The 26,266-nt window shown below is 34.5% G+C and overlaps 1 protein-coding gene across 1 annotated transcript in view; it reads left to right on the top strand.

Moving 5' to 3' along the window:
• Positions 1-1,171: 1,171 nt before the first annotated feature.
• Positions 1,172-26,266, top strand: part of LOC126481254 (chymotrypsin-1-like) — a 191,324-nt gene continuing 166,229 nt past the window's right edge. The window contains exon 1 of the mRNA XM_050104873.1: positions 1,172-1,273. Within this exon, the coding sequence (XP_049960830.1) occupies positions 1,177-1,273 (97 nt within the window). The 5' untranslated portion in view covers positions 1,172-1,176. The remainder of the gene's footprint in view (positions 1,274-26,266) is intronic.

Raw genomic sequence — 26,266 nt, 5'->3', positions numbered from 1 at the left:
AAATGCCTTCTCTGAGGCTCAAACGTACAACCCATAAGAAAAGTGGATACCTATATGACAAGGTGCACAAGCAGTCACACGCTTCAAAATATAAAACAAAAACAAAAATAGCAGACTTAGTGAGAATTGGAGAAAAATGCAATCACTGAGATTCAAACCCATGCATGTCTTGAGATAAAACGCATGTACGAGTGTTAGTCGCTCATAAATGACGGAAGGGAGAGCAGGAGGACGTGTGAGGAGTATTTTCCCATCTTCCTAATCCAGTAAAACATTTGCTGATTCCTTCATCTTGGGTTTTTTGCTCAGTACTACCGGGCGTTGAGGCAGAAGCATACTAGTGGTCGTTTAGATCTCTAAACACCTCCTTGCATGTTTTTCTAGACCTGGATCAACTACTTGCTTTAATCTGAACCACTATTTTTTCACGTGCTCAGTGAACTATTATAGCTATTGTTTGAGAATTTGATGCGAGCTACTCATTATTAATTTATTATTATTTACTCTTCCTACTTTGTTTTTGTAACTCTTTCCATCTTGGTAAACATAGTTGCTGCAACTACTTATCGTCACTTATTCCTGTCTCTTTGTGGGCACCGCCAGTTATTAGCCTGTCTACATTTATGGTTCGCCATATCTCATATGTACCAGTGCTCTTCAACAAAATTCGTGTGCAAAATATTTTGTAATACTTCTTCACAGTATGAGATTCATGTTTAGTTGAATGGATACACGTTTAATGGAAGTTACGAAAATATTGACAAATTTGTACTGACGAACTCCAGTGAGCGAAGAGTTATCGCAGAAATACATACGAAATTTCATAAATAGGTTTTTAGTGATTATTCTAGAAATATACAGTAGCTGAAGTTACTGGAGGGACCAGGAAGACTAAGTCAGCTTGTACTTAATTCCAGTCTTTTCACGCGCTTTCGCCTGTACAGTGGATGAAGATAAACAGAAAGCGCGATAGGCACAAAAGTCGCTTGGAGTAGGCGTGGAATGTCACTACAATTATTCGACCGTGTCCTTCGTCTGTAGACTTTCGGTAAGAATTCATAGCGTTCGCAGATAAAATAAGGTCGCCTGTTTTAAGAAAGCTCATGACGCACGAGCCGATAAACTACATATCGTAGCGAAGATAAAATAGCTCTTAGTGGTCGACGGTTAGTACATATGAAACAAACACCTAGAATACGAGCTCAGTCGGACAGCGCCATGATACGTTTAATAGCGACGACGTTATGTCTGCTTTTCGCTGTTATTTGTTGCGGTAAATATTACACAGTAGATATTTCAATTGTTTGATGTTGTATTTACACATAAGTGATTAAGGGAAAGAAGACGTGTACTTCGCGTTATACAAAGTGCCAGGAAATGCAGAATGTTTAAGACCGCAGTTGTAATTAATGTAGGAAAAGTATTTATGTACTTTAGCCCACAAAAGACAAAGAAGGGTAGCAGCTCGGTTGAAACGACATACCTTGAACAGAATGACTTCATCCATGTCAACCAGTATGGAATCCGAAAACACCGATCATGTGAAACCCAACTCGCACCTTCCTCGCGTATCGTATGGAAGGTGATGGATCAATGCAATCAGGCAGATGCAGTATTTCTTGACTTCTGACGAGAATTTGACTTAGTATCACACCTATACCTGTTACCGAAAGTGCATCTGTGCAGGGAGCGAACGAAATTGGTGACTGTATTGAGGATTTCTTGGTAGGGAGGATTCAGCTCGTTGTCTTGGATGGAGTGTCATCGACGGACGTAGAAGTAGCTTTAAGACTTTTGTCCACTACAAAGTTATTCCCGCAAGTAACTTTTGGATCAAGAACTTGCGCAAGTTTTCCTCTGTTAGTCGCTTGGGCAATGTTATTTCAGAAACTTGCCGCAAGCAGGTGTGAAGTGTTTGCACTAGAGTCACGTTGTGAGATAGGCAAGTGCTCAAAAACCAGAGCAGCCGGGAATGTTATTGCATTATTATAATTATTATTATCGCAAAAAATCGTGACAATAACCAAAATTTTAAGAAAGAAGACGTGTTTAGGTGCAGATATGGGCGCAGAGGTGTACCAGTACATTTTTAAGCTCTCAAGAAACGTTATTGAATGAACGGAAAGCAGAGGACACCGATCACATTAAAAACTTTCTGAAAATGTTGTAAGCAAGTTTTGAACAACTTTAGTCCATTGCATAATCGACTATTTGGAAACAGAATACAATAATGTAGCAAGCTACTTCATCAAGAGATGGCATTTTAATTACTCTTAGATTTTTAGCAGGAGGTAAGAGAATAAAGCACTAAAGTATCAAACAAACGAACTATTTATTTTCATTAACGACATACATACTTTTTTTAATTTCTATATTCTCAGAGTCTGCAGCTCGTGGTCTCGCGGAAGCGTTCTCGCTTCTCGAGCACAGGATCCTGGGTTCGATTCCCACTGGGGTCACGGATCTTCACCTGCCCCAAGATAACTGGGTGTTGTGTCGGCATCATCATAATCATTCATTCCCATTGCGGTCGGAGGAAGGTAACGGCAAACCACCTCCATTAGGACCTTGCCTAGTACGGTGGTGCGGGTCTCCCACGTCGTTCCCCTGCGCTCTGCTAAGAAGAATGGGACTTCATTTCTATTTCCATATTCTCAGAAGATCCTTTTCACTCGTTCACATATATCTTCTGTGAACCCATGTATATGATTTCTCGCATCGTTCTCGACTGCTGTGAGGCTCTATTTGAATGTTTGTAAAGAGAATAACAATTAGATGTTAGTAGTATGGTATTTCATAAGCTCACTCAAACAATCCACTTAAACAGAACATTTACGAAACGATTATCTTGTGAAAACTTCATTTCGATGAGATCAGATAAAATAATTACTTCATCTGACGACCTATGCATTGTTGAAATGTAATTTTTGTCGTCAGAAATCCAAACAGTAGCGCTGGCATTCTCTGCATAAACTTACAAAATTGTTTGTTGCATTGCGTGTTGTAATTTTTTTTGCTTGATCCTTGTGGCAATGCTCTAAACTCAGATTGCACATAGTCTCCAAACAACTGATATACGTCAGCAGACTTGTGCACAGTTTCTAGTGCATTCTTAACAATAACATTAGAATTTACCTGATTACCTTCATTCGTTTGGAAAGAAGTTCTTGTGACTCTTGTTTCATTAACGTAGTTCTTTCCTAGAAAACAGTATCTGTGTCACATTCATTTTCCTTCTTTTCTACATCTGATACTTGAAATAAATGTCATAATGTAGTATGTATCTTTCTATTAACGTGGATAAATTTCAGATCAGTAGCTATTTTCAATAATGTTAGGTAGCTTCAACAGTTAAAGAATGGTTACAAATTGCTAATGGTTTTGAAAATGGATGGAATTTTCCAAACTATATCGGTGCTATGGATGTAAATCATGTAGTCACATGCACTCCTACGAAAGAAGGCAGTGTGTGATTTAATCATAATGACACCCACGATATTGTGTTGTTAATACTGATTAGGCCAGACTATACAGTTCTGCACTTCAATGTTGGCAGAAATGGTAGGATGTCTGATGGGGAATTCTTAATAGTTATAAACTGTTAGAATGCCTTGAGCAAAATAATTTGAGTTTACAATTCCTTGAATATTACCAGGTAGAACTGTACAGCCACCATCGTCATTGTTGCTTAAGATGCATTTGCTTTGCTGCGTTATGATTCTCTATCCTTTTAGAGGGAAACCAATGAAAAACTGGGTGTTCAGTTATGCTTCTCTAGAGCAAGAAATGTTTCTGGAAACTATTTTGGACTTATTTCCACACGGTTTCAAGCACTACAAAATCCAGTCCTTCTAACCCCAGAAAAATCGAGCAAAACCTCCAAAGCAATTTGTGTCCCGCATTACTTTTTATGCGTCACTTGGCACGTCTGACGTTCGAGATTCACAAACGCCAGGAGAATAAGGCAAAGACAGATGGGTGAGAACAATTATATGGGAACGCGAAACATACGTAACTGACCACAGTCAACCAAGGAAGTGAGAAATGAATTTAGATCACTTTTTTTTGCCAGAAGGAAAAGTAATTTGGCAATACAGACGTCTTTAAATGTTCGCTGAGTTTTTAATGTTAAACTGGAAATGCATTGCATTTGTAATAAAAGTAGTAAATGCTATTTGTAAAGCGTAAAATTTGTTTCACATACCAAATTATCCTCTGTTTCCTTGGACGTGTGGTCGTGTGAAGATTATGATTTTTTTTCGTATTCAAGACTCAGTTGTGTCACAGTCTCCCCTAATATTTTCTGTATATTACTCTTCCTTAATTCTATTTTTAAAGTGCACATCCTTTGTGTCCCACATATACGGAAACACTCCGCACACTGCTCTGCAAAATTTAACAACGACATATGTAAAGTAATATAGCATATTTAACAACTCTGTGGAAACGAATGAAAGAGCGGTAGCTTGTTGCCAGACGTCTATCAGTTGTGCACAGAAAGCTGGACATGGTATGAGGTCAGCGAGAGTATAGCGCTAAATGGGGCTGGCATTGCAACAAGAGGCAGTTGACGGAACTGGAAAGACATTGTGCGACAATTAGTGAGCAGTTAACGTGGTGATGTTGTTTGTGACAATATAGTCCAGAAGTCACATTTGGGTGACTTCACACGGGGAAGAGTCATCAGGAAACTGGAAGAAGGACGATGTGTGACGGGTGTAGCCCAGAAATTTGGTATTACTCACATCATTGCTTCAAGTGTGTGGAGAGCACTCTGAACCACAGTCACTGCTATCCAAACGAGAGGAGGTGATCGAACACAGTCAACTATAGCAGCAGGTGACTGCTTCATTGTGCAACAGGCAAGAAGAGGCCCACCTCGAACAGTGGGTACAATTGCAACCACATTTAACAGAACTGCAAGGCAAGCTCCACAGTGGCAAAGAGACTTCATGGTGGTGGCCTCTTTGCTCAATGTTGTCTTCTGTTGATACTCGCACATTGACTGTTGATGATGGTGCCAAGAGCATAGGGGCTAGACCAATGAGGCATGTGGTGACTTGCTCTTCTAGGATGAGAGAATATTCTGTCTGAGTACTAATTTCTGGTGTACCTTGATATGGTAAGAGATGGGAGCATGTAACGAACTTAGGATAATTCTCAAATGTGATCCTTTTGGTAGTCTAAATGTTACAGTGTGGGGAAGCATTGACCCACAAATCTCAGCAGTCAGTGTTACTGTGACACTGTACTCCTTTCTGATGTGTGTGTTTTCAAGGATGGATTTGGCCCTGACTTAATTTTTATGGATGACAATGCGCGCTGCACCAAACTGTGCATGTGAAGGAGCTCTTGGAATGGCGAATGGACTGGCCAGCCCGTTCCCTCTACTTAAGTCCAGTCGCACATGTGTGGGGTGCATTGGGGAGATTTATTGCAGCACGTCCACATGCACCAAAGACCACCCAGCAATTGTCAAACATAGTGGTTGGAGGAATGGACGACCTACCATTAGAACTTTTCATCAAACTTGTGACCAGCTTGGCAATACGTCACAGGGCACGCATTACTGTCTGCAGTGAATACACATCCTATTAATAACTGTGTCTTTCCTTTTGTAATGTCCAGGGGACCATCAAAAATCGTGGTGACTTCAGTGTAATTTTTGACATTAAATAAAGTGTAATATCTGTTCACCTTATTGTGTGTTTACTTCAGTTACCTCTGTACTATCCTGTATGAGTTCTTTCAGTGTTTGGTCCAAGTTTTATTGAGGTATTTTACTTTTGGTGGAACATAATGCGAAGGTTACTTTCGTCCTGAAGTTCTGTGCACCAGTGTATTAACAATTGTACTGTCTCAAAATCTCACATCTATTAAGACACTGATACTGGGTTTTTCGTATCTGAATATGCATACATAACTTCTGCATGTTCGAGAGAAATTTCCAGCAACTGACAAGTTTGGAATGAAGCTGCAGCAAGAAGACCAAACAGTTTCCACTGTCCTGTAGGTGCAAATTCTTCAGGCTGATGAAACTCGCAGAACTCGACTGTCTGGGGTTGCTTAAACGTCAAAAAACTTCCAGAAGTAGCTCCTGGAAGTGACGTGCGGAAATTTACTTGATAGTAGACACACATCTTTAGATTTGCCTCAGGGAGGTGTATTGGGACCCTTGTTGTTCATGTTGTACACAAAAGGTATGGCCAAACTTTCAGGAAACATGCCTCACGGGGTGACTTGGGACAGTGGGGTGACTCGGGACATTTTGACAGTGTTTTGTTTTTTATTACGTTGGCAGCAGTGGGTGGCAAGAACTGTGTTTTGCTCATTGTTATCATTTATGTGATGGTGTGCTTATGTCCTCAGGTTGAAGGGAACAACTTGATATCAATGTAAGTACTACTTTCAAATATTTGATAATTGTCAAAATATTAACAAAAAATGATAGTGACATAGGAAGGCCTGCTGGTTGATATGGATTAATAGTGGAAATGTGGTTAATGTTTAAATGAGATCCCCACTTCTATCTCTCATAATAACCACAGAAAGATAAAAATTGAGGCCCATATTTTGGACTGAAATGTTCGATTTTGAAAATGACAGCAAACTTGGGGTGACTTGGGACATGTCGTTGATTGGCAGAAACCTTTAATTAGACTTAACTAAAGAGAGTTGTATGCACAAAAGCACATTAAAATGAAGTTATTGGTGTTTCTTATACACATTGAAGTCATTGTTAGTATTTGCTTATTGTCTTATGGTTAGGTTAAGGGGTTAGGTTAGGTTATGTTAGGTTACATCACATTTGATATTACTGTGTGTACTTGTTTATCAATGTGTTTGGTTTTGCAGTATAGTTTGAAGAACATATTACTTTAAATATCTACAAGAAAACTGTTAATGTTGTTTCAGATGCCTAGAGAGTATATTAGGAAGGTTGGTGGTAGGCCTTACAAACGATATGTTACAGAGAATCTTGCAAAAGCTGTGACAGATGTTCAAGCTAAAACTTTGTCTGTAAGACAAGGAGCAGATAAGTATGGTGTCCCCAAGAGCTCTATTCAGAGATGGGTATCATCAGCAAAAGACTCTCCACCCAAGAAAGCCAGTGGCCAAACTTCTCTCAGTTCTCATGAGGAAGACCTCATAGTAAGCAATTTGGTAACTGCGAGTGAGTGGGGTTTTCCCTTGACTTCAATGGATATTAGAGCAATTGTCAAACAATATCTAGAAAGGCTCAGAAAAAGAGTGAAAAAGTTTAATAATAACCTTCCAGGACGGGACTGGATTGTTTCTTTCCTAAAAAGACACAAGCAAATTCTGTCTGAGCGATGGTGTATGAATATCAAAAGAGTGCATGCTAGAATTGACCAAAAAATGATGCAAGAATATTTTTCTGAACTTCAAAAAAGTTTAGATGGCATTCCTCCTGAAGCAATAATCAATTATGACGAAACCAACATTACTGACGATCCTGGAGTTAAAAGTGTCATTGGCCGAAGAGGATCAAAATGTGTGTACCGTATAATGGACAGTTCAAATAGTAGTATCGGTATTAGTGTCATATTCTGTGGCACAGCTAGTGGTGAGCTGCTTCCACCTTATGTAGTTTATGGTGCATCGCATGTGTATGATACTTGGAGGCAGGGCGGCCCAAAAGGTGCACTTTATGGATGTTCAAAAACTTCCTGGTTTAATGAAATTATATTGTCAGATTGGTTCGAAGGAATCATACTTCCATCTGTGAAAAAGCTGCCCAAAGAAGTGCCGAAGGCTGCAATAGGAGATAACTTGTCCAGTCATATCTCTATAAATGTTTTACAGAAGTGCAGGGAGCCTAACATTAAATTTATATTACTGCCACCCCATTCAACACATCTGTGCCAACCTCTTGACATGGCTTACTTCTGTCCACTGAAGGCTGAGTGCTGCAAAGTTTTAGAAGAATGGAAGCTGAAGAATCGGGGTCCTATTACGAAGGACAAATTTCCTGCCCCACTGAAGAAGACGCTCAACGTTATGAATTACAATGACCAAATGAGACACGACTTAAAAGGCGGATTCAAGAAAGTTGGAATTTTTCCATTTGATCCACAACAGATCTTGAAACTCATTCGCAAAACTCCTGAAAATAAAGGTGACTCTCAAACACTGGACAATGTATTTCATACATTTTCGCTTCAATTGTTCAGAAAGGAGACACAGCCACTTCGTGTGAGACGAAAGAGACTTTCTGTTCTATATGGTAAAAGCATTTCAAATGTAGATTTGGATGATCTTGATGACTCACACTCTCATGACAATAGTGCCACTAATGCTCCATTACTACCTTCAACTTCTAAGCCTTTTGATGAAGACAATTTAAGACCAGAGAGTGAAAAATATCTGAGCTATGATAATGACACAGATGATCATCTTTCAACTGACGAATACAATGAGCACACAGATGCCACAATTAGAGAAACTAATACACCAGTACCTATCACTTCAGAGGATGAGTTAAATGAAGGTGACTTCATTTCTGTACTGTTTAACTATGTTAGTCGAAAATCTCAGGTTGTTCTGAAAATGTTATAGGAAAAATATTGGCCATAAAACATTCCAAAGTGAAAACTTCATTTACGAGAAAGTTTCAGAAGGAATCAGACATTTATGTTTTTCCAAATGTAGAAGACATTCAAGAAGTTTCTATTTCACAAGTTCTGTGCTAACTTGTTCCTCTCTTTGTTCGTTGTGGTCGTTACAAGTTCCCGTATGAAACTGCAGAGTACCTAATGAGAAAGAATCTAATTACTGTAATTAAAAACAACATGAAACAATTCATTTTTGTACTTTTGTACATGTGAAACACTATTTTAAGACAATAAATATCATAAAAATTTCTTTTGATTGTTTTTTAACTTTTCAAGAATTGTTTTTAATTTTAATATATCATAATTTTGATTATTTCATCTTAAAAGACACTAAAATTGGTGTCACATATTTAAAATAAAAAAAGTGGGCATGTGCCAGGAAATGTTTTATTTCTGTGTTAGAGCTCAGCTTCTACAACTCTTCAACACATTAATCATGGGAAACACGTAGGAAGAGAACATAATTATATGCACTGTATGAAATACTTTCCATAATGAAATTTTCAAAATGTCCTCTGTTAGCAAGGATAAATGCACCAACCTGCTGTCATATTGAATTCCTGGTGTGCTGATGTATCCCTGGAGAATGGCATACTGTTTGTCAGCCTTCCGTAATACAGCTATGTAAATTCAGTACATCTTGTATCAGGATTGCATGCACAAAATCGTTGAAATGTCTCTACAAGTCAAGTGGGTTTAGGTCTGGAGAGCGTGGAGGCCAATGAATTGGTCCACCTCTGTCAGTCCATCTCCACTGTTCATGAAGTACTTTTTAGTCACATTCATAATGGTACATGTTCTTGTTGAATGGGCAGAGTATTCTCTAAGAACTTAAGATAAGATTCTCTGTTGAGCTGAGGTGGGAGAATATGAGGCCCTAACAAACAATAGCCTACGATGCTGGCCCAGATTTTGGTCATAAATGCTTGTTGCTGATGTGACTGCACAATGTCAGTGGGATTCTCGACAGCCTATAATAAGGAATAGGAGTAGGCCCAAAACTGGAACTTGTGGGACTGTCTTCACGATTTCGCACGAAAAATGTTTTCTCCTTCCAAGGCTGTTTGAATTGTCCAGGACAACTTTTTGGCATTCTGATTGTTAAGTATCATTCCAAGATTTTTGTTTCCTACGATTAGTGAGATTACAAAGAGAAACAGAAAATGAGCTCTAAACCACAAATATAGCATTTTTGGATCAAAATTCATATACTTTATCCTCCAGCCATTGAACTCAACTTATTCATTAAAAATTGACTAAATACCATGAAACAAAAGTCGGAAAATTTATAAATTTTAAGCGAATATAAAGAAATACTAAGAATTTACATATTTCACACACACAAAATTAATACTTTAAACAAAAACTGTTCACAACAATTTTTTGGTTTTTTTAAACCCAATAAAACGCTTTATTATCCATTTTTAAAATCTAATAAATTTTTTAAAAATTTTGATAAAATATTTTTTTCACTTTTTAACATTGAATAATATTTACACTGTTAAAGAATCCCATAAAATTCATATATTTTTGTATTAAAAGTAAGTAATTCCTTTATTTTAAATTTTTAAAAATCTAATAAAATTTTTATTTTCTGTTTTTGAAAATATAATAAAAATTTATTTTTCATTTTTTAACCCAATGAAATGTGTAATTTATCAATTTTTAAAAATCTAGTAATTTTTCCCTTACATATCATAAGAAAATAAAAAAACTTATAAATTAGCTCTCCCAAACCCAGCTTCAATGTGTTTTTCCATTTAAAAAAATGTAATAAATTATAACCAATGAAAATATGATGAACATATGGAATGAATTTAGATTTAACATAAATATTTAGGTCAAAGATAAAATAAGCCAAGAGAGAAACAGGAAAAGGTCATACTTACCACTGTTATTTTAAAATAACTTTAAGTGCAAAACATTTAAAAAGTATAGTACATAATATTGCTATTGATAATATTAAAGGAATTTATGCTGTAGGTACATTTGACTATTGATTCTATAATTATAATAACTATTTGTTTCAAATACAGGAACTAACAGAACAATGAAACACTATTCTTTTAACTTTCAAAAATTTGTGAATCTTCACACTAATACAAGTATTGATCACGATTTTTTTTCTCATGAAATATCGAAAGAATCTCATAATTTAACAAAAATATTCGAAGATTACATTTTTTATATATTATTTTTAATGACTTCTCATTAAATAATCAAAAAACATTAATATTTTTTTTGAATTTTCACTTTACATTGTATTTTGACCATAATAAGCTAAATTCCTTTTTCCATAAAATTATGAAAGCTTAAGTATCATCGGGAATTTTATCATTAAAAGTAGAACAGAATTTCATTGTTGTTTTTTGATTCGCCCCATATTTTTTCTTTGAATCATTTACAACATAAATAGGCCAATTTGTGTTACAATTATAAGGGTTTTTACCAATATCTCCTTTTAAATGTGTTATTTATTTAAAATCACACAATGAATCATAAGTTTTTAAAAACTTATTTGTCACATTTAAGGTCCACATATCTTGATGAAAAATTATGTTTCACCCATCTTAAAATTATATTTTTATAATTTAACAATCTCAATAAAAACAAAAAAGGCATATCAAATTCTGCAGAATAATGACTCAAGATTATTTTTATAACTCAGTCTGACAATTAATCAGACCATCTAAGAATAGCACCTCTAGTTAGAATTGAAAGTAAAAATATAGTTAAATCTCCTTCCCATGCAATTTCTTTATAATCTTTAAAAAATTACAAATTATTTCTTGTGGGTGTAGTACTTCATCTTCTTTTCTTTTTATTTTGCCATAATTAACAATATGTTCTCCCACACAACTTTTATCAGAAAGGCAAAACAGTTAAATTTAAAAAATCGATAAACAAATAAAAGGATGTTCTGTTCCTGATAAGAGAATACATCTTCAATATACATTATTAAATGAAGTTCTTTACATATTTTATATCTTATTTCTAAATATTTATTACCTGTATAAGAAATATCATGTTTCTACAAGCTTCATCTGATGGATTTATTCCTTTCTTCCCTCCAGCTGGTCATTTTCATAAATTTATTTGTGGACCACAATAATTATAAACAGGAATATACATTTCAAATGATAACTTGTTAACTAACATATTAACTAATAATTTTTCATAATTTTTTATTTGGAAAATGTTGGAGCTAAATTATTCAAAAATGTAATTATATATGTTATTCCTTTTCAATTACTGATGAAAAGTCACTATTTTTATTTTTTAATAATTCCATTATTCCATTTTTTACATTACAATATTTTATTTTCTAGCTGTTTCACTCCATAAATAGCTGTTAATCAATCAAAGAAATCTCTAATCTCATTCATGCAAATATATTCAATTGCTTTCTGGATTTTTTTAAAATTTTAGCATGAATTTCAGTCACCCATAATATTTGGGAGAAATAAACACTGATGACTTCTTTTAACAGATATTTATTATTAATACATTAACCTAATTAATTTTATTTGGATTATTATTAGAATATAGTGCACCTCCTACATGAAATACAACCACATAGTTTGATAAATCGACAGCATGAATTATTTTATTCATATTATCCATAGTATTTTGTATTTTAGTGTAGAGACTGGTTAATCTGTCTGGTGTGTCATGTTTTATCACCCACTGTTAATCATGATCATTAAATTTTTCTAGTAATCCATGAAGAAATTAAATATATTAACAGGTCTTAATCCAAAAACTGCATCTTCACTGTTGATGATATTTTCTTGTTGACATATTCTAGCAATCATCCACCAACATTAATTTCTTTTGTATTTGATGGTTGTTTTTCATTTAACATTTTTCTTTCTTTGGTATCTTCTTCATATTTATTCACTAAATTTGATACTTCTATTATGTTGTCTGATTATAGTATCTGATTGGTGGTATATCATTAAATTCAGCTAAATAACGTGTTTGATGATAATAAGGATATATTTGTCTAATGAATTCTTTAATTTCTTCAGCTGCTTTTAAGACTTAATTTCCTTTATCTTCGATTGTAGCATTAATGGGTATATTTCCTTTTTTTATATTTTTCAAATTCGTTTCTAGGGTGTTTTTACCATCTTTTGAGTGTTCCTTTGTTTTCTATTTCGTTTAGCTTTTTTAACAACCTCCAGGTCATATTTTGGTAATGTCTATTAAGGATAAAAATAATTTAATTTTTTTGTTGTTTTATATTTAACATTAATGTTTATGTTTAATGATGGATATTTTTGTTACCACTTGTTTTTATTTTTTGGAATTCTTTAATTTTATTTCTCTAATTTCCTTATTACTTTTTTCATGTATCCATTGGAATAAATCCAAATTTATCATTATTCCCACATTTCATTCACAACGCTTTAAAGTCATCGTATTTCAAATCACCAACAAGAAATTCATAACATATATGATTTAAATTAGTGACATATTGTCTAAAAATATTTTAAAAAAATTAATAATCTTTTACTATTTTGATTTAGTAAGTTTCAATGTTTTTGTGCTAAATAAAAACAATCTTATCCTTTATATCTTGATCTAATAGTGTGTTCCTTAACTAAATCTTGATTTTCAAGAATAAAAACATCAAATAAGACAACTGAATTTTTTTATAAACTTCAATTGATACATTTTTAAATTATTTTGTACGATAGTAACAAGTTTTTACTGTCATTACTTTCAATTTCTTTCACATATTTGCAGATGAGTATTTCGTTTGATCTAATCTTCTAGAAAAATATATAAATGATTTATTTTACCTCAGTTTCCCATAGTGCAGTTAAATATAATATTCAAATGTTAATGTTGTTTTTCAAACTCCACTTCGTGATATTATTAGATATTGAATAGAATTTGGTGAATGTTTTCTATGTTAGTTTTTATGTTTTTTTCTAGAGTTCTTATTTTTAGTTCATAATCTCCTTTTCAACTCATGTATTCTAATAATACCTCATTAATGATATATGATTGGCTTAGTCTTGTAAGGGGTGATTTATAAATTCCCAAAGAAGGATTAAATCTTCCAACAGACGAAAACTATGAAAAAAGCCACATTGATTGGTTTTTGTACACTTTTTAAACTCCAAATTTTACATAAAAAATAATAACTTAAATTGTGGTGGAGAAACAATAACAAATCCAGTTGGTGAATATCGTCTACTAAATTTAGAAAATAATGCACACTAAGAAAGTTAATATAGATATCTGATGAAAATTTACTTAGAATTTTTATTTAAAGTGATGTTAAAGTACATATGGATAAAGAGATAACATAGGATAAATATTATGCTTTAATAATCAAATTACTGAAACTAAATATAACACTGAATTACTTAATATTAATATTAATTTAGGTAATGGAATGTAATGTTTCTAGAATATAACGAATATTCCCATCAAGGTAAAGGTATTATTGCTTCTTTTAAGGAAGAGCCCCAATCGCTTTTTTAAAAGATGGTTCCCTTTATTTGTTATTACTGATGATAAATTTCAAGCTTTAGGAATAACTATTAGAGATGTAAATACTTATTTCATTGACTTGAATGTTGCTCCAGTAACATTCATATTAGAAATTAAATAATAATTGTGTTAAAGACAATAAAGTTATATATTTTTAAATCAAATAGGTTTATAAATTTTTAAATTTTAATTTTTATAAGTATATCGAAACCTTTTTATCGATATGTGTGCATAATTTTATAATTGATTTTACTTTGCTGTGAGTAGTGCAACTAAAACAATAGTAATAAAAAGAATATTAAATAATAATCAGTTAAATAGCATTGATAATTATTTAACTTATGCAGAGAAGAATAAACATGACCTAAACATGGGTGTAAATTTACTTGTAAAATTAAGTATTAGAATTCCAAACAAATTTCTTGAACAAGTTATTAAAAGAAACATATTCTGGATTAACAAAACAGGAATTTTTACCATTCCTTCTGGCTGATGTACCGTAACGAACCAGTTTTTTTAGAATAGCTGGTTGAGTAGCTGGTGTAGCAAAAGCAATAGTAAATAAAAATGAAAACGATTATCAATTAGAAGGACAAAACAGACATAGAATGAGATTCTCACTCTGCAGAGGAGTATACACTGATATGAAACTTCCTGGCAGATTGAAACTGTGTGCCGGACCGAGACTCGATTTAAACCTGTGAGGACGGGTTGTGAGTTGTGCTTCAGTTGCTCATTTGGTAGACCACTTGCCCACGAAAGGCAAAGGTTCTGAGTTCGAGTCTCGGTCTGGCACACAGTTTTAATCTGCCAGGAAGTTTCAAAACAGACATAATTTAGCAATGGAAAAAAGGAACTGTTGTAAAGAACTTTAAAAATAATAAATTTTCATCAAATGTTGCTAAAGGAATAAAAATTAAACATTTTTGAGGTTTTGGTGTGATTGTTGAATTACCTAATAAATTATAAAATATTGATTGTGACATAGTTAATTTAGAAATTTCCCATGATATTGGTACTCATAGACTTATTATTATAATCTAACAATATATTTAAAAGTTATTTTTTACTCATTTTTTGCATATATACAATGAGAAAAAATTTGAAAAAGAAAGATTTATATTATTATGATCAAAGAACACGAAATTTTGAAGAATTTATTTGTGGTCACTTATGTTTATTATTTTGAAAACTATTATTGGGTAATTATAAATTTCAAGATATTTTATATTTAGTTAAAGTACATTTTTGTAAATAAAATGAAAATTAAAAATGGAGAAATTAAAAATCTTAGAATGAAAAATTGATAAGAAGTATTTCGAGGAGTATTACAATAAAACGCAAGACAATAATTAATACATATGAAGTAGAAAAAATTAATAACGAAATAGATCCAAAAAAAAGAATAGTAATTAAACAAAACATAATGAACTAAGGAAAATTTACCCACATAATAAAGTGTTATGTTACATTTAAAATCAGAAGCATAGTACAATTGACTGGTCCAATTGGTGTTTACGATGTTGCTACCAAGCAATATTTAGAAAAAGAATTATAAGGTCATATGACGAAAACTGGATACACAAACATTTTAACACAATTCGGTGATTATATTACTACACAAGAATTAAGTAAATACTATAGAAAAAGAATTAGAAAACGCCTTAAAAGGTTATTTTACATAAACGAAGTCACTATAGATTCCAAGTAAGTAATCTCAGACATAAAATATACAAAAAACAATTAAATGAATTTGCATTTGTATCTAGAAATGAAAAAAATCAATAAATTTGGCGAGTATAATTTTAATCTTGAAGAAGTTGTCCTTGTTAAAAATATAAATAAAACTTTTCTTTGAATGATGTAGCTTTCAATTACTTTATTTGGTTAGTGTTTCTGATAATCCTTTCGAAGTAGCTATTGCTAACCGATACATGAAAATTTTACATAAATCGAGCTTTCTGTCGATAAGACTAAACAATAAACTTAAAACTGTTCCAATATATGTAAAATTAGTTTTCTTTGACGAATTTTTGTTTGCATGATGATAGATGCTGATAAATTAGAACAATAATTAATTACGTGGTTATTCTATATAAATATATTCATTTCCTCAGAAACTCAATGGTGCTGACAATTTTAATTTGTATAAAAAAATTAGTGGACTAGAAATCACATTTTATTTAATATTAATAGGTGTGATTACTGAAATACTAGCTATGGTGAAAAAATTTGTTTGCAACTCAGTACTAAATTTAAAATAATTTTGCAATCAAATGTAATAAATAAATCAATGAATATGATTTTAATTATCTTGAAGAGGGAAACATTAAGTTCATGATATGAATTCATTAATTATTATTTTTCATTATCTTATACAATTTTAGTCTTTGTTGTTTTAAATAAATTTTTATTTTGCATTTCTTTAACAAAATTTTAATTTTTAAAAGGTATATCAAGTTTGGTATTCCTGGCAGTATATATATATATATATATATATGGCATAAGGTTTGTTTAGAGCTTTGTAACAAATTTAAAAGAATTTTCCCAAAACGATATGATAAATTGATTGATATATATGATTTTCAGTATTTTAAAGTGTGAAATACTAAACACAAAGGAATAAAAAGAATAAAGATTATGATCTATATACAACTAATATATCATATTTAGTTACAGCTCAAGATTTTCAGTAAAGTAATTTCTTTGTATATGTACTTCATGATTTATGTAAATTAAAAAATTTAAAAGAATATTGCAAATGAAGTACACATTAATTTATTTACTCTTGTAAATACATGCTTATTAAGAAGCAGTTGAAAATTGGCATAATCTGACTACAAATTAGATGAAACAATGAAATTCACTTTTTCATAAAAGGATGTCTAGAAAACCAAAAAAACAGTGAACCAGTTAAAAGTTATTTACATGAAAAAGCATTAAAAAAATTTTCAAGTAATAAATTTCGAAAATATTATAAATTCTGTTGATCCTTATCAAATTGCTGAAAGCGGCAATGCCAAGAATTATCAAAGAAGTGAAGAAAAATTAAAATTATTTAATATGTGGAAAATAAATTATATTTTTGGGTGAATATACAATGCAGACAAGTAACAAGTTTTGTAAACGAAACATCATGCCTAAAATTTTAGAATTACTAAAGAAAGTAATACATCTAATAAATTTATGAATACAATGCAGACAAATAACAAGTTTTGTAAACCAAACATCAAGTCTAAAATCTTGGAATTACTAATGAAAATAATACATCTAATAAATTTATGAAAGGGAAAGAGATATGCTTACAAAAATGACTATATTTCTACCTTTTCATTCTGATTGGACATTAAATAAAATTATTGAAATACAGATAACAGTTAAAAGATATGTTTCTTTAAGAGATTCACTTTATATTAAGTTACCTGGAAAAATAAAGGAAAACTGATCTTGGATTAATGAAAAAACAATGATCAAAAGTGTTTTCTATGGTCTGTAGCAATAGAAATACAAAAATCCAGGTATAACAAGTAATTATAAAGAATTTGTTATAGAACTTGAAGGAAAAAATCCTGTTCATATTGAAGACCTTACTTAACGCATCTATTTATGTTTATTCTTTCGAGAAAAATTTCAAGTATATCCTTTAAAAATAACAAATTCTAGGAAAGTAAACGATATTAATTTATTACATTTAAAAGAAGATGATAATTCACTATGCTGTCTGACAAAACAGTTATCTGAACTTGCTGCAAGTCCAATTAATAAAAACAAGCATCAAAAATCTATTTGTTTTTTGTGTTTAGTACATTTCAATAATAAAGGAAAGTTACATACCACAAAGGTAATTGTTTAATTAATAAATCAGTAATAGTACTACTTCAAGAAAAAGATCAATACACAAAATATAAAAATTATAAAGTTAACCAAAAAGGTGCATCTGGTATGTATTTATACTTTGAAAATTTATTTTTAAAAATGAATATTCGTCAACTAGACCCAAATAATTCTTTTGCTATAAAATATCAATAACACAAACAATGTGGTTTCTATTACATTATATATATATATATATATATATATATATATATATATATATATATATATACACACACACTCTGCAAATATTTATGGCAATATGGTCCTTTATAAACAACAAAACTTTTATATTGTCCCTTTACACACACAGACACACACACACACACACACACACACACACACACGCACGCACACACACACACACACACACACACACACACACACACACACACACACACACAAACACACACACACATATATATATATACATATATATACAGGATGTTTCAAAAATGACCGGTATATTTGAAATGGTAATAAAAACTAAACGAGCAGCGATAGAAATACACCGTTTGTTGCAATATGCTTGGGACAACAGTACATTTTCAGGCAGACAAACTTTCGAAATTACAGTAGTTACAATTGTCAACAACAGATGGCGCTGCGGTCTGGGAAACTCTATAGTACGATATTTTCCACATATCCACCATGCGTAGCAACAATATGGCGTAGTCTCTGAATGAAATTACCTGAAACCTTTGACAACGTGTCTGGCGGAATGGCTTCACATGCAGATGAGATGTACTGCTTCAGCTGTTCAATTGTTTCTGGATTCTGGCGGTACACCTGGTCTTTCAAGTGTCCCCACAGAAAGAAGTCACAGGGGTTCATGTCTGGCGAGTAGGGAGGCCAATCCACGCCGCCTCCTGTATGTTTCGGATAGCCCAAAGCAATCACACGATCATCGAAATATTCATTCAGGAAATTAAAGACGTCGGCCGTGTGATGTGGCCGGGCACCATCTTGCATAAACCATGAGGTGTTCGCAGTGTCGTCTAAGGCAGTTTGTACCGCCACAAATTCACGAAGAATGTCCAGATAGCGTGATGCAGTAATCGTTTCGGATCTGAAAAATGGGCCAATGAGTCCTTTGGAAGAAATGGCGGCCCAGACCAGTACTTTTTGAGGATGCAGGGACGATGGGACTGCAACATGGGGCTTTTCGGTTCCCCATATGCGCCAGTTCTGTTTATTGACAAAGCCGTCCAGGTAAAAATAAGCTTCGTCAGTAAACCAAATGCTGCCCACATGCATATCGCCGTCATCAATCCTGTGCACTATATCATTAGCGAATGTCTCTCGTGCAGCAATGGTGGCGGCGCTGAGGGGTTGCCGCGTTTGAATTTTGTATGGATAGAGGTGTAAACTCTGGTGCATGAGACGATACGTGGACGTTGGCGTCATTTGGACCGCAGCTGCAACACGGCGAACGGAAACCCGAGGCCGCTGTTGGATCACCTGCTGCACTAGCTGCGCGTTGCCCTCTGTGGTTGCCGTACGCGGTCGCCCTACCTTTCCAGCACGTTCATCCGTCATGTTCCCAGTCCGTTGAAATTTTTCAAACAGATCCTTTATTGTATCGCTTTTCGGTCCTTTGGTTACATTAAACCTCCGTTGAAAACTTCGTCGTGTTGCAACAACACTGTGTTCTAGGCGGTGGAATTCCAACACCAGAAAAATCCTCTTTTCTAAGGAATAAACCATGTTGTCCACAGCACACTTGCACGTTGTGAACAGCACACGCTTACAGCAGAAAGACGACGTACAGAATGGCACACCCACAGACTGCGTTGTCTTCTATATCTTTCACATCACTTGCAGCGCCATCTGTTGTTGAAAATTGTAACTACTGTAATTTCGAAAGTTTGTCTGTCTGAAAATGTACTGTTGTCCCAAGCATATTGCAGCAAACGGTGTATTTCTATCGCTGCTCGTTTAGTTTTTATTAACGTTTCAAATATACCGGTCATTTTTGAAACACCCTGTATATATATATATATATATATATATACACACTCACACACACACACACACACACACACACATATATATATATATATATATATATATATATATATATATATATATATATATATATATATATATATATATATATATAAAGGGACATTATAAAAGTTTTTGTTGTTTATAAAGGACTGTATTGCCATAAACATTTGCAGAGTGTATTAAAAAGAGTTGAAGAAACTGGGGAAATTTGTTCTGAAAGTTCCTGAAGAACAATCAAATAATAAAAAACCTGAAATTTGTTCTTTGTGTGGAAAAATCTATACAATAAAATAAGAAAAATTTATCATCACCATGATTTGATTGAAAAAGGTATAAAACCATAATGTAATAATTATAATTAAAACATTTTCTTTAAAAACCTATATATATTGATATGGCTATACTCGATTTATCTAATTTATCTAAGGAATTAATGTTGATTGTGATTATAATGCTATGAAACCAAAATATGGGGGAAATATTGACCTTCATAATCAAGATACTGATAGTTATATGTACAATAGAAAAATGGAGGATTTGTATGAAGATCTGAAGAAAATAATATGTGATTTGCTACTAGTGGTTTTCAAGATAATAATATTTATAATTTTCCTGAAGTAAATAAGATAATTATTAAGAAAAATGAAAGATGAAGTTAATGGCAAAGTAATGGAAGAATTTTGTGGTTTAAGAGCGGAAATGTATACTTGCTAAACTGGTAATAAGGAGTGGAAAATAAAAAAGCAGTAAATTAACGTTTTATTGAGATTAAAAGAAATTTATAAGATTAAAAAGATTGTTTCTTTAGCAATAAATAACAAAATGGTTCTATGAATTTCATATGAAGATAGAAACACAAAATTTATTCAGTTTAACTCAATAGAAAGGTATTGAGTCCATACGATAATCAGAGGTGTGTTTTAGAAAATAAAGTAGATACATTACTGTATGGCCATGATTTAATTAACAATTTATTAAATTTGTTTATTTAATAAAACTTATTGAACTATTTTAAAATTATAAATATGTTTCCAATATATACAAATGAATAACATTAATAATCATGCAGGCAGTCATATCTGGTGTCCAAAACATAATTACATTCTCCAGACTTGGCTCCCTCAGAGTATTATTTGTTCCCAAATTTTAAGAAATGGTTGGCAGGACAAAGATTTTATTCAAATGAGGAGGTGATTGATGCCACTAATAGCTATTTTGCAGACTTGGACAATTCCTATTATTCGGAAGGGATCAACAAATTAGAATAGTGCTGGACGAAGTGTATGAGTCTAAAAGGAGACTATGTCGAAAAATAAAATAGGTTTACCCCAAATACGTAAGTAGTTTCTATTTTTGCATGGGCTTTTCAGATGCCCCCATATATTGCAACTGTGAATAAATGTAATGTATTTCGTGACAGCTGTAGTCGCCTCATTGTCTGTTCCTATTGATACACATGCATTTCCAAACGAACATTGCATCATACATTCGAACAACACAGGTACTACAGTATCATATTAATACGTCGACACCAGACAAGCAACATTCAATTGAAATGTCTCCCCTGAACCACAATATAGAATGAACATACAAGTGGAGATTCTAGTCAGATGGTTGGCGACATATGGAAGTTTGAGTCTAACTATGAGTTTTGCATGGATAGCCTAATGGTAAGGCAACTGCTCACAAAAAGCGCGAAATCCAGGTTCAAATTCCAGTCCGGTACAAATTTTCATTGTCATTTTTCCATTATATAGCTGTTGGTTGTCCATATTTGCAACTGCAAATACTTTTCATGTGTCCTGTGAAAGTGTAGTTAAAAATGTTTCCAACCAGCTTTAAGTGATAAATCTAGGAATGCTACATCATCTTATGTATCATTCTCGTATGAATCATCATGCCAAAATTAGGCTAATTACAGCTCACACAGAAGGATCTGAGCAATCATTCTCCAGAAGTGAATGGAACTGGAAGAAGCGGTAATAACTGGTACCACGCTAATAACTGGTGCTGTGCTATGCCAACAATGGTTTTCAGTACATGGATGTGGATGTATATGCAGATGTAGCTTGACAGCACTGACGCTGGCCATAGGAAGGTCTTCCAGCATATTCCACAATGCAGTGAGACACAAAGGATAGAAGAACAAATGATGGGTAGTTTGTGGCTCCGCTCAGTTACAGAGTGATTTGGGCCAAAAGGAGTTTTCTTTTACCATGCTTACTTTTGTTCTTCCCACTTTGCGCATTAACCGTCAGTCGTGGGTACTATTAGATTCTTTATATATTGGAGATATCCGCTAGATGGTAGGGCTCCTCTAGCAAATGCCCTGTTTGGCGTTCAAAAGTAATGCTACTCATTTTTCTCGGAAAATTTTGGTTCGAAAAATGTGGTACGTCGTGGAGTATTCCCACTTCAGCCCCTATAGTTTCATGATGTTTCAATAGGTGGCAGCACCATATGTAACCTTCAATGCAGTACCTGTAACAGAGATGCATTCCAAGCACAGAGACATCATTGCATTTCTTTTGACAGAAATCCAGAGCATTGTCGGTGTTCATTGGCACTTGCACGATGTCTATGGAGGCCTTGCAGTGTAGCAGCACACACCTCTGACTCCTGCAATTTTGGAATGTGCAGATACTCTCATTCTAAGTGATTTACGTATCACAATCAAACACCTTGCTGCTCACTGGGATGTTTCTGTTGGTAGTGCTGACACACTCATCCACCACTTGGAGTTGTCAGAGGTGTATGTATGCTGGGTTCCTTGCTGCCTAACAGAAGTGCATGAAAAGCAATGAAGGACTTTTTGTGTGGAATTGCTTACATGTTATGAGGCTGATTTTGACAATTTTTGTCAAATATTGTCAGAGGTGATGAAACTTCGAACTGAAAACAAAACAACAATCCATGGACTGGTACCACACCACCTCTCCTCTGAAGAAGAAGTTCAAAGCTACATACTCAACTGGCAAAGCCATGGTGACCATCTTCTGGAATTCTAGAGGGGTTATTCATTTTGATGTCCTGCTCCAGTGTGCAAGGATCCTCTTTGCTACCTTTAGGAAAGTGAAGGAACGACTTCAGTGTGTTCATCACCATAAAAAATGCAAATGAAGTTACGCTCCTCCACGACAACATAAGTACTCATACAAATCTGTGCAACCGAGAGGATCTCACGAAACGTCACTGGAATATTCTTCCTCATCTACCCTATAGCCCGCATCTCACTCCGTGGGAAGGGGTGTGTGGATGAAGGAGAGTTATTGACGGAGCAAGATGTTGTCTCTGACATTGACTAGTAGAGTGATACCATGGGGGCAGACAGGCTCTCCGCATAAGGTGGCGTAAGGCCATCAAATTTAATGGAGATTATGTTGAAAAATAGGATGTTGTAGCCAAAAGGATGAGCAATAATATGATGTACTGTAATCCCAAGTAAAACCAATCTTAATTCATAAAAAAAATCTTTCATTACTTATTAAATGCCCCTCATCTATAATTTATAACTGTAACTGTCTTTTGTCATTTGACCAATAGAGCTGTTGTAGATATTGTACACAGAGCATAAAAAAACTGACTCTTTGCAGGTGGCATTCCCGAGAGTTACAATAGACTGAAGGTGGAATTTGTTTAGGTTCTTCTTGAAACTTGGTGAAGACTTATTTCTTGGTGTAGTCAGGGCTTGGTCTGTGGGGCAACCAATGCATAAGTTAACTTGAAGGATGTTCCATAAACTTCATATTGGCACCTAGTCAAGGCAAGTGCAACAAATGAACCCAATGATCAAACCAGGATGCCATGATCCCTGTTTCATGGGCAAGAACACTATCAGGTTGACCTAGAAAAAATTCAGAAAAAAGCACTCTATCATCTAAACTGATTACTTGGTCACCTTTTTCCACTGTCGTGTTGGCTATAATAGCCAGGAGAAACAAGCGCAGAGCCTGAACAGCCCAGAGGTCCATCTGATTGGCACATAATACACTTGTGAGCCAAACCGTGATGACCACTGTCTACCGCGAAACTGAATGACGACTGGTCGCATTAGGGGAACATATCAGGCTAAGGAAAATATATAAGTCAAGCAGAGACATGTGGGGAATAATTGTAGTGATGAATGGGTAAACCTATTAATATAAAGGATTTTAAAAAGTAGCCTGACACCTGGGAAAGAGCATTTCAGAAATAGTGAAGCTGGTCAGAGGTTCTTGCACTATTAGTGTAAGCATCTACAGGAAGTGATTGAAGGACTGCATTGATGTGTTGGATGGTCTCACCTCGCCACAGAACACAGAGTCCGGAGGCACTCTGTAAATCAATATAGGCGGCTATCTGTGGCATATCTGGCAACAGAGTACAATGCTGGTGCAAGCCAGAGTGTTCTGGAGCACACCATTCATTGCATAGTGTTGAACTTGGGGCTTTGCAGCAGATGATCCTACGTGTTCCCTTGTAAACCTACAACTTCAACAGTTACGATGGGCATTGCATCATCTAGACTGGAGTTGGACATGATGGTCTAGCAGTAAAATGCTTGACTGGAAACCAAGAGGTCACAGAGTTAAGTCCTAGTCATATCTCGGATTTTTCAATATGCATTTTAACTTGGCCTTTACCTCTCAATGATGTGGGGAACCTTTTAGAAACACAAATGGTTCAGATTCCATGTTAAACTGTAGGCCCTTTTTCCCCAGTTGGGTAACTGTCGTAGGTTAGGGATATGAAAGTTGCCGACATGGCATCTAATTGAAAGACTTATACCAGGCCAGTGAGCCACACGAAATTGTTATTATTATTATTATTATTATTATTATTATTATTATCTAGACTGGAACGTGTATCAAAGCTAATACATCACCTGGTCGAAGAATCACGTTTTTTGTTACACTAGGTTGCCATCATCCAGGGAAAATACTGTTATTTACATAGACTGCATGCCAGACACAGGCTGGTGGGGGCAGTATTTTGAAATGGAAGACATTCACCTGGGCTTCTACAGTAATTGAAAGCACCATGACAGCTGTGAATTATGTGACCATTACAATCAGTTGATGCCTGATGTCTCTCCTGATAACATGGCATCTTCTAGGAGGATAGCTGTATGTGTCAGTAGGGTCACTAGGCTTGGATCATGATATAGTGGTTTGAGAAGCAAGATAGTGAACTCACATTGATGTCTCGGTCACCAAGTTCGCCTGATATGAACCTTGTGGAACACTTCTGGGATGCTATCAGGAGCCAGCACTATGCTACAAAACACTTGCAGAAATGCTTGTCCTGGCATAGGCATTTGCTTTCACATGCCTGTTGCAAAATACTATGAATTTGTAGAATCCATACCACGCAGAATCGCTGCTGTATTGGATACAAAGCTGGACCAACATAGTATGTATAAAGCAGGTGGTCATAACATTTTGGCTCATCAGTGTAGGTATACAAACAGCGCACATAAGTGCACCAAACAGTGTATTAATTAACTTCTCAGAAGACCACTCCACTGATACCAAGTGCTGATGTGAACATCCACTGCTGATATATGTCTTGTCTTGGCAGTAAATTGGTGGAGTACAATAAGATGGATCTGCCTGGAGAAATGGCGGATAGGAGCTATTGTGTTTAAATGAGTCCATGACTACACCGTGAATAAAGTTACTTAATTTTTTGGTGTATGAAGGCAGGCTGCCCAACATGGGTACTGGGAGTGGTGCACCACTTGTAGTCATCTAACACAGAGTAAGAAGAGTGCCTGTGGAAAGACCCTAACCCACATGGACTGGAGATGAGTCGACGACAGTTGTTTGCAAACTCAGCAGGAACTTGCCCTGTCAATGAATGCAAGCAGTTTGTGAGTGAGCACTGTGAAGGGAACTGGGTGCAGTGGAGATTTGGAGACAGGTACTTTGCAAAAAGGCTGTGGCTCACAGTGCCACATACTGTGCAGGGCTGCACATCTTCAGTGGACCAAACATGAAACTGGACAGTAGCTGACAGGAGGCGTCTAGTGTGGTCCAATGAGTCGCAATTTTGTGTCTTGCCAATTGATGTAAAATGTCGAGTACCCTTACAGCCCAATCAAGAGCTTAGCCTGCAGCGTGGGAAAACTCCAGTTCAGACTGGAGGTGGTTCTATGGTGTTTTGGAGTAGAGACTACTCATTCAGCTTAGTGTAAACATAACAAGGTTGTTTATTTGAACATTGTGGGTAACCAAGTGTAATCCTTTCTTCTTCTACTT

Source organism: Schistocerca serialis, chromosome 5 (genome assembly GCF_023864345.2).
Source record: "Schistocerca serialis cubense isolate TAMUIC-IGC-003099 chromosome 5, iqSchSeri2.2, whole genome shotgun sequence".
Lineage (NCBI taxonomy): Eukaryota > Metazoa > Arthropoda > Insecta > Orthoptera > Acrididae > Schistocerca > Schistocerca serialis.
Note: the sequence above shows the minus strand (reverse complement) of the source record. Positions and strands in the feature narration are given on the sequence as shown.